Source organism: Mus caroli, unplaced genomic scaffold (assembly GCF_978045245.1).
Source record: "Mus caroli unplaced genomic scaffold, Mus_caroli_1 scaffold_2, whole genome shotgun sequence".
NCBI classification, from domain to species: Eukaryota; Metazoa; Chordata; class Mammalia; order Rodentia; family Muridae; genus Mus; species Mus caroli.
The window spans coordinates 89,501,066-89,510,430 of NW_028227257.1; the positions used below are offsets into that span (position 1 = coordinate 89,501,066).

Below are 9,365 nucleotides of genomic sequence, written 5' to 3' on the forward strand. Positions count from 1 at the left end.
CCCAGGGCCAGGCCCCTCCTTGCGGCAGGCACTTCCCCTTTCCCTAGCTCATGGAGGAGCCAGGCCCGCTGACTCAGAGGAGAGCCATAGCCCTGCTCACGTCCCGGGACGAAGCGGTTTGGAAGCCGTGCGCGCCCCCGTGTGGCCACTGCTGGGACTGCATCCTCAGAAGGAAGCCACACTGAAGCCCCGCCGCCCTGTTGATCCCGGTTCCCGCGTGGGTGCCGCCCTCACCCTAGCTTTGGCTAAACGCGATACCCACGAGGGTACCCACTTCCGTCCTACCCTCCCCGCAGCCCCAGAATCCGCCCCGAGCGGAAGTGCGCTGACCGCGCGGGTCCCCCATGGTAAGAGGCGGAAGCGCCTTCCGCGCCGCCGCTCCGTCTAGCCCCCCGGAGCCGCGCGCGTCGGGTTCCGGACTGTCCCGTGTGACGTGGCTGCACGCCGGGGGTGGCTCCGGGCTGGGGGCCTAGTGGTGGGGCCGGGCGAGGCAGAGCCGGGGCGGGGCGCGACACTGCAGCTGGATGGCCGGGCCCGCCCGGAGCGCTGCATCTGCTGCCGCTGCCACCTCTGCCACTGCGCGGTGAGTGATCGCTGGACCCTCAGGCCCGCGTCCGGGGCGGGATGGACCGTGTCAGTTCCCAAACCTGTCGCGACTCGTCCTCCGTTTAGGAGTTGAACTTGCCTGCTCTTTGGCTCTTTACCTCTGACGTCCCACGCTCTGCCCCTCAGCCCTCCCTGCTGCCCCGCTTCTTGTCTTCTCCTTCCACCAGACATTCTAGCTCATTTTATTGACTTTCCTTTCTCTTGCTTTCTTCTTTCTCTCCATATCCCATACTTCTCTGCTGAACCTGTGGTCCCCCACTTGCCTCTGCATGACCCGCTAAGGACTTGGCCTGGCGAGGGCCTGCCTTGGTCCCAGTGAAGCTTTGCTCGTTTGTTTGTGATGGTGTTGGCAGTGGCGGCCGCGAGGGGTTGGGGAGGGCTGGGGCAGGGGTCACTAATTATGGCCTGAAGATTCCAGACATAGGCTTGTAGCCCACCAATCAGAGACCGATGATTTCGCTCTTAACATCCATTGGCAGATGAGGAAACTGAGGCAGTTTCAAGGTCACAGCCAGTAGAAGACGGGGGCAGATCACATTTAAACTTTCCAGATTGAACTTCTGGCTTGGTTGACTCACATCCCCATCCGACTGCGATCAGTCTGCAGAGCACATTCCTTCTGCGAGTGCTTCAGACCTCCCCTGGCATTCAGAGGACTTGCATTCATTCCCTCCTCGATGCCAGCAGCTACCTGCATTGTCAAGTTCACCTCATATACATCGCTGTTAGGGAGCTCTGTTACCTCATCCATTCCCTGATGAGGACACTGAGGCTCAGGCTCAGAAGGGACTACAGGATTGCCCACAGTCAGTTAACAATCTAGAGCACCAAATTAATTAGCCATAAGTTACCACAGCCTCTGGCTCTGGCATCTGTGAGGCATCTCTTCTCTTCAGCCCCACCTCTTGTCTCTTGGTGCCCAAGAATAAGATCATTTAAGAGGAAGAGGTTTGGACTATGACTCAGTTTCCCCACCTGTGTTTCTTTGTATCACACCATCAAGCTAAACAGTGCTGGCTTTAGACCCTGGGGTGTCTTTACCGGCACATTCTGGCAGCCAAGCCTCTCCTGGCAGCTAGAGGCACCCAACAGGGATGGTCCCTCCTCCGGTGGCTGAAGGAGCCCAGCCAGTGCCTCACCCAGTCATTAAGGAAAGTTTAGCCTCAGGCGGACACATTGACACATAGGCTGGAGCCAGCTCAGAAGGAAAATATGTGTGGTTCTTGGGAGAAGTGTAGGTGGGCAGAGGGTGCTCTGTGCACCCACCCTGGGGATTGTTTCCTCTGCAGAGTGAGCAGAAGGGGGATGCCATGGCCGGTTGAGAGGCGCGCTGTGCTTCCTAAGTGGGGTATGTGGTCCAGGGAGGCAGCTCACGTGAGCAGTCTTTGTGTTTTCTAGCTCCCGGCATGCCTGGATGTCCCTGCCCTGGCTGTGGTATGGCAGGCCAAAGGCTCCTCTTCCTCACTGTCCTTGCCCTGGAGCTCCTGGAAAGGGCTGGAGGTTCCCAGCCAGCCCTCCGGAGCCTGGGGGCTGCAGCTGCCTGTCGCCTGGATAATAAAGAAAGCGAGTCCTGGGGGGCTTTGCTGAGTGGGGAGCGACTGGACACCTGGATCTGCTCCCTCTTGGGCTCTCTCATGGTTGGGCTCAGTGGGGTATTCCCCTTGCTGGTCATTCCCCTGGAGATGGGGACCCTGTTACAGTCAGAAGGTGAGTGGCCCTTCAGCAGCTGAGGATCAGAGGGGAGGGAACCTGCTGCCAGCTCTGGGGAAATGCCAGGTCTCATGTACCAGGTACACCAGACATAGTATGCCTAGCATGGAGTCCAGTGTCACCTTGGTCCTGTGCACATAGGGTATACATATTCATTTGTTCACTCATGCATGCATCTGTTTATTATTTCAATCAACAAACATTCCCCAGGCTCTTTATGAAGAATGGCTGGCAATATGGCTGCCATACTACCTGGGCTCAAATCCTGGCTCTGCCACCCACCAACTATGTAGAACATGGCAAGTTACTTAACCTCACTCTGCCTCAGTCTGTCAGACTTTAAAATCGGGATAATAAGGCCGGGTGGTGGTGGTGCACGCCTTTAATCCTAGCACTTGGGAGGCAGAGGCAGGCAGATTTCTGAGTTCAAGGCCAGCCTGGTCTACAAAGTGAGTTCCAGGACAGCCAGGACTATACAGAGAAACCCTGTCTCAAAAAACAAAAAGCAAACAAACAAAAAAATAGGGATAATAAGGCCGAGCATGTCATTTAGTAGTAGAATGCTTGCTGGGGTGGGGTGGGGGTTGGAGAGATGGCTCAGTGGTTAAGAGCACTGACTGCTCTTCTGAAGGTCCTGAGTTCAAATCCCAGCAACCACATGGTGGCTCACAACCATCTGTAATGGGATCCGATGCCCTCTTCTGGTGTGTCTGAAGATAGCTACAGTGTACTTATGTATAATAATAAATAAATCTTTAAAAAGAAATGAACTTTAGAATGCTTACCTAACACATTCAAGGCCTGGGTTCAAGTCCCAACACCCCCCCCAAATGAACATACTAACTTCATAGATCATAGATGAAGCACTTGGAGGACTGCCTGGCACAAAGAAGGGGCAGGTGTTTAAAGGCTCCTGGTGGACCCTGGGTGCAGAGGTGAGCAAGTGCTGCAGCCCCCCCACCCCTCGCCCGCGCCCAGTTTTGGTTGGTGGTGTAAGGGCTAGGGATGTAGTGTAGTGGTACTGTGTCCAGCAGCTCAGTGCCCACACTGCATACTACACTGGATGTGGTAGCACACACTTGAGTGAAGACAGAAGAGTCAGAAGCTCAAGGTCATCTTCAAGTACACAGCCAGGCAGAGGCCAGCCTCTGCTATACCGTTTCTCAAACAAATAAAAAGGAAGGCCGGAGCTGGAGAGGCGGCTCAGCTGTTGAGAGCACAGATGCAGGTGTGATTGCCAGCACTCGTGTCAGGCAGCTCACAACTGCCTACCTACAGCTCCAGCTCTGGCCGTAGCAGGCACCTGCACTCATAGAATACATACAGTCAAAAATAGGAAGAAGTCGTAGAAAAGGCACGACTGGTTAAAATGGCTCAATGGGTAAAGGTGCTTACCCTGCAAGCCTGGCGAACTGAGTGCGTTCCTCAAAGCCTTGTAAAGGTGGAGGGAGAGAACACTCCATAAAGTCCTCTGACCTCCACAGGTGCACCCATGTATCCATACTCACACACATTATAAACAATAGTAAAATAAATGAAGAAATAGAAGGAAAGACTCTTAGCCTTTTTCCAGTTGCCAGGCTCAGGACCATTCAGTAATGCAGATGGTGCCTGGATGCTGGTGCCTCCCAGTTGTGAACAGAGCCTCCCTGGACCTGTCATGTCCATGCAGCAGGTGTGTCTCTCAGACAGTCCAGGTTGTGGACAGCTCTGTGGTGGAATGGTTACTTGATGTGTGTGAGGCCTGGGCAGCTCTGTGCAGGATGCATTCCCATTTTACAAGTGCTCTCTGGCCAGCCTGGAAACAGCAGAGTCCCAGTGGGGTGGTGTCCCTCTAGGCCTCGGCTGCTCTATCATCTGATGAGAATAATATGGCTTCCATATATTCCATACTGCACTTCCAAATCTGGATGTACAAGCTAGTAAAAGTCCCAAGGTCCGGCCAGTTTTCTAAGGATGGCACTAGCTGAGGAGAGAAATTCCCATTTAATCAACATTTGCTCTATGCGTGGTGGTTTAATTCTGCCAAGATCCAATTTATACATGGGTAAACTAAGTCTCAGAAGTTTTTATTTTGTGGTTGCCATCAGATGGATTAGAGATCCAGAACTTGCCAGGGTCCAAGCCTGTCTCTTAACTAATAATGATCCCACAGTCCACGGGAGATCTTCCTGAGAACAGCCGCCCAAACCTAGCCTTTGGAAGCTTGCAGTCTAGAAAGCCAGTGAGATGGGTGAGCTTAGTAGCAGAGGCTCAGCACTGCCTCATATCTCTGCTTTGCAGCTGGAGCCTGGCGACTGAGGCAGCTGCTCAGCTTTGCCTTAGGTGGACTCTTGGGCAACGTGTTTCTGCACCTGCTGCCGGAGGCGTGGGCCTACACCTGTAACATCACCCCCGGTGAGTGAGAGCATGAGGCAGGATTAGAAGTGCAGAGCTGGTGCCTCTCCCTAGGGTTAACCTAGGCCCTGCTGGCTCCACAGGGTCTGGGAGGGGGATGTGGGAAGAGAGATTCAGAAGAGCTTGTTTAAGAGGGAAGGTCTAATCCTGATGCCCTGGCCTCTTTGGGAGGTCTAGGCCCCAGCTGCTTGTTCAGTAGCTAGTTCCCCTGGCAACCCCTCAATGCCCTGGACTAGCTCTGATCTAGGCCCTATTCCAAATGGCTCCCTTCTAGCCACTGGCTTGGCATGGCCTGTTAGTGCTCCCCCTGCAGGTGGTGAAGGGCAGAGTCTGCAGCGACAGCAACAACTGGGGCTGTGGGTCATCGCTGGCTTCCTGACCTTCCTGGCGTTGGAGAAGATGTTCCTCAACAGCAAGGAGGACCCCAGCCAGGTGAGCCGTTGTTTTTTTGTTTTTTTTTGTTTTTTTTTCCTAAAGTAGAACCCAAGGCCTGGAGAAGCCCAGGGTCTAAGTTAAGTCTAAGATATCTCCCGACTCTCTTTCCTTACTCTTAGAGAAACATTAGCCTCTGAAGTAGTTTGACTATATAGATCAGTGGTTCTCAATTGGGGTCAAAGACCCTTTCATAGCAGTTGCCTAAGATCAGCTGCATATTGGATATTTACATTACAATAACATAGCATAACAGTAGCAAAAATTACAGCCATGAAGTAGCAACAAAATAAATTTATGTTTGGGGGTCAGTACAACATGAGAAACCGGATGAAGGGATTGCAGCATAAGAAAGGCTGAGAACCGCTGTTGTAGATGGGTAGTAACAGCAGTGTGGGCTTGAGGTCTGACTCTGAGGAACCCAGCCTGATGGATCAGCAAAGTCTAGCCAGATCAAAGAGGTATTCATCGTCTCTTATCCTCACTCTCTCTTTCTGCCTGCCTGTCTGAGTAGGGGGGGCATCTAATGTCTCCTCTCTCTCCTTCTTCTGGCTGTAGGCCCCCAGCAAAGACCCCACTGCTGCCGCGCTCAATGGAGGCCACTGTCTGGCCCAGCCGGCTGCAGAGCCCGGCCTGAGAGCCGTGGTCCGGAACCTCAAAGTGAGTGGCCCATGCGGGCCCCCCTCCTGCAGCTGCAGAGCTGAATGGCTGACTCAGCTCTGCCTCCCTGGCTCAGCCTGCCTTTCTCTCCCCTCATCCAGGTCAGTGGCTATCTCAACCTGCTTGCCAACACCATAGACAACTTCACTCATGGGCTGGCTGTGGCTGCCAGCTTCCTTGTGAGCAAAAAGGTAAGGAGTGGGACAAGTAGACCTCTGGTATTTCTGGTGGGATGTCTACCGTTCAGATCAATCTCCGAAACAGTCTCTGCTTCTTGCTTTTATTAACAGTACCTTTGTGAAGCCTAGTCCCTATTCCTTTCCTGGATGCTGCCTTAGTCTCTAAACTGTCTCCCTTCACCTTTATTGTCCTCAAAGAGTTCTTTTTGTTTGCATGTTTGTGCCGGTGCCGTGTGTGTGTGTGTGTGTGTGTGTGTGTGTGTGTGTGTGTGTGTGTGTATGTGTCTGCGCGCGCTTTTGGAGGCTTTTTGGAGGATCCTCAGCTGGATTTGGATCCCCTGGAGCCGGAGCTACAGGCAGTTGTGAGCCACCAAGTGTGGGTGCTGGGAACTGAACTTGGGTCCTCTGGAACAGCACTAAGAACTCTGAACCTCTGATCCCGCTACCTCCACTGCACCCTTGGTTCCAAGCTACTGTTGTTGCCAGCACTCCCCTTTTAGATGCCTCTATCAAGCTCCTATACTTGGCCTTGCCCACCAGTAGATGCTTCTCCCTTCACCTCCCACTGCCTTCTGTGCTCTGGTCCCAGCATTTTGTTTACCCCTAACACTGGCCATTCACTGTGCCCTCTGCCCGGAATGTTCTTCCTCCCACTCTCGGAGCAGCTGACTCCTCATCCCTCTGGCCTCCGTTTAAATGCACTTCAGGAGGTATCTGCTGCTCGCATCCTCCAGCTGGGCACCCATCCATACTCTGTCACAGCACTGCTCTATATGGAACCGTGGAGGTGTTTGTGTTTTGTAATCCTGACTTTACCAAACATGTCCAACCTGCAGCTTGGGGTCGCACATGTCCCGGTGTGCTATGAATGCAGCCCAGCACATCTGTAGATGACATCATATTACCTTATTAAGTCTGAGAGGCAAGCTTTAGTCACTGCTGTCTTTCCTATGGCTACAGTATCCTCCCCAAACTTGCAGACTAAAAGCAGAATACATGTTTCTGAGGGGCTGGGTATGGGGAAGCCTAGTAACCCGGTAAAGGCACCAGAGACTCAGACTCAAATCTCTGCAGATTGGGCTTCTAACCACCATGGCCATCCTCCTGCATGAGATCCCCCATGAGGTAAGTGCCCACATCGTGGTCTTAGAATCAGGGACCCCAAGGTTCCCATCTCAACACGGGTGTGCGACCTGTTCAGGGATTTGGGGTGGGCCTTGCCCACTGAAGTGGTCTAGGGGAGGAGGGGGGCTCGGCTTCATTAGATACTGGCCCAGGGGTAGGGGAGACAGGAGGGTGGGTGTTCCTGTGATCTGGTTCTAGGTTGAACATCTGACCCTTTCCTCAGGTGGGTGACTTTGCTATCCTGCTCCGGGCTGGCTTTGACCGATGGACGGCAGCCAAGCTACAGTTTTCTACAGCCCTGGGAGGCCTTCTGGGGGCCTGCTTTGCCATCTGTACACAATCCCCCAAAGGAGTAGGTACGAGAGTGGTGGACAGTGGTGTTCAAGAGGTACACCAGCCAAAAGGCTCCTTTGCCCTGCTGCTATTGGGGTAGTGTCTGCCTGCTGTCCCTGGTAGGAGGGTGGGGATACCTACAGTGCCCTGAGCTCACTCCCAGCTGCCCCTCCCCTACAGAGGAGACAGTGGTCTGGATCCTGCCCTTCACCTCGGGAGGCTTTCTCTATATCGCCTTGGTGAATGTGTTACCCGACCTCTTGGAAGAAGACGACCCGTGGTGAGCAACCTACTAGGATGATTGTTGGGCCCAGGAGGAGCCGCTGCCTCTGCCATCCTGGCCTAAGTCTCTCTCTCCTCTCCCAACAGGCATTCCCTGCAACAGGTGCTGCTGCTCTGCTCCGGTGTCGTGGTGATGGTGCTGCTTTCATTGTTTGTTGAATAACCACTGCTCACAGCCCACTCTGCACAGCGAGTAATGAGACTCCAGTCTGTTCTGTGACCATGTGTGAGAGGCAGAGGGTGAATGCTAGAGCCAGCCTCTCACTGCACAGAGGGTGTGTGGTGTGCACACGCAGCCAGAGTGGGAGAGAGACCGACACTGTGACCCCTGGGTGCAGAGCCCAGAGCCCAACGTAGCACCTGCCAGGACACCCCACTGTCACCTAGCAGCAAGGAATGACAGCACCGGTGCCAGCACAGGCCTCACTTCTCACTGACAAAGAAACCAGCCCAAGGAGCCCAGGGCTACAGCCCAAAGAGAGGGCCATAGCCCAAAGTTGTTCCTCCTTGGGGCTCTAGCCCAAGAGAGAAAAAAAGAAAAATCAAACCCTCTGCTTACACATCTAGGCCCCAAGCACTGTAGAGGCAGAGGGAACACAGCTTTTCCCTGCTGTCCATTTTCCTTACCCTTCCTACTTACCCCCCTCTACAGCCAAAGAAATGGGAGGTGGGTGCTGTGTAGTCCCAGCTCCCACTCAGCACTGATGTCCTACCCCTCCCCAACGCTGAGCAGGCAGCTGCTCCAAGACCTCTCTCTAGGGGCAGCCAGCCTGGCGAGCATGTTTCCCCAACAAATATTCCCTGGCCACACAGGCAGCTCTCACCACCTCCAGCTGCCAAACAGCAGCCTGCAAGTCAGCAAGTAGTCCAGGCTAGCCGTCTCCCAGCACAGCTCCCCGGGATGCTCCTGCCAGCACAGGGTCCAGCAGGCACGCATGCCCCAGGCAGAGACAGTGAGCCTTGCTGCCCTCTCCAGCTCAGGGGCCCTTGTCCTTTGGGTTAAGAGTAAGATGGGGGTGGTGAGGGCTCCACATTGTCAGTGCTCAGGAATGTGAACTGGAAGAATGCTGAAGCCATAATCCCCAACTATTTCCCTTGGCCGACACCCAGGTACTCAGCTGGCCCAATCTACAGCCAGACTCCAGCCCTGCTGCTCAACTGTGGATGTTAGAGATGTGGCCACTGAAGAGTCTGAATGACCACAGCAGTTATGCTGTGGCTCATCTTTATCTGTAAATACTTGTTCTGTAGATATAAATAAATATTACTTAGACCGGCTGCCTCTTCCACATACTAGGGCTGTCAAACAGCTCTTCCTAAGTGCTCTTGACAGGTCTGTTACACTTGCTGTGCATCTCAAATGGTTTCCTATTTTCCTGCCATGTTTCATTGTTGGCTTTTTATCCCAGTAATGCTTGAGCACCAATTTGAGCCTTCCTCACCATCGGTGATCTTATGGATGTAAAAAGCCAAGATATTTATTTCCCTGTTCCTCTTAACAGTTCTCACCTGGGGACTTAGAGCCACAAAGTCATCTCCTTTTACTTCAGTGAGATTGTACTTCATTTAAGAAAGCTAGGTGTGGTGTCACACTGTAATTTCAGCAACCAGGAATGGAGGCAGCAGAGGAATCTGGAGTTA

General features: G+C 53.5%; 1 protein-coding gene across 4 annotated transcripts; it reads left to right on the forward strand.

The window, feature by feature from the left end:
* The first annotated feature begins 333 nt into the window (after positions 1-333).
* Slc39a13 (solute carrier family 39 member 13) lies at positions 334-9,002 on the forward strand. 4 transcript variants are annotated; one of them, XM_021181419.2, is made up of 10 exons: positions 336-583; positions 2,005-2,313; positions 4,600-4,713; positions 4,988-5,145; positions 5,704-5,805; positions 5,907-5,996; positions 7,059-7,109; positions 7,333-7,465; positions 7,623-7,722; positions 7,812-9,002. In XM_021181419.2, exons 2-10 carry the CDS (start codon positions 2,013-2,015, stop codon positions 7,885-7,887), a joined length of 1,125 nt encoding a protein of 374 aa, XP_021037078.1. In that variant the 5' UTR covers positions 336-583; positions 2,005-2,012; the 3' UTR covers positions 7,888-9,002. The 4 variants fall into 4 exon arrangements, with proteins under 4 accessions (XP_021037107.1, XP_085690820.1, XP_021037078.1 ...); XM_021181438.2 differs by having other exon boundaries at positions 337-583; positions 5,027-5,145; XM_021181448.2 differs by lacking the exon at positions 5,704-5,805 and having other exon boundaries at positions 334-583.
* The last annotated feature ends 363 nt before the right edge of the window (positions 9,003-9,365 follow it).

Excerpts from the sequence above, each read along its gene's own strand:
- Slc39a13 (XM_021181419.2), top strand. The coding sequence starts at position 2,013 with ATGCCTGGATGTCCCTGCCCTGGCTGTGGTATGGCAGGCCAAAGGCTC. Across the intron at positions 5,997-7,058 it reads GCTTCCTTGTGAGCAAAAAG|ATTGGGCTTCTAACCACCAT; the intron begins GTAAGGAGTGGG and ends AAATCTCTGCAG. Across the intron at positions 7,110-7,332 it reads TGCATGAGATCCCCCATGAG|GTGGGTGACTTTGCTATCCT; the intron begins GTAAGTGCCCAC and ends CCCTTTCCTCAG.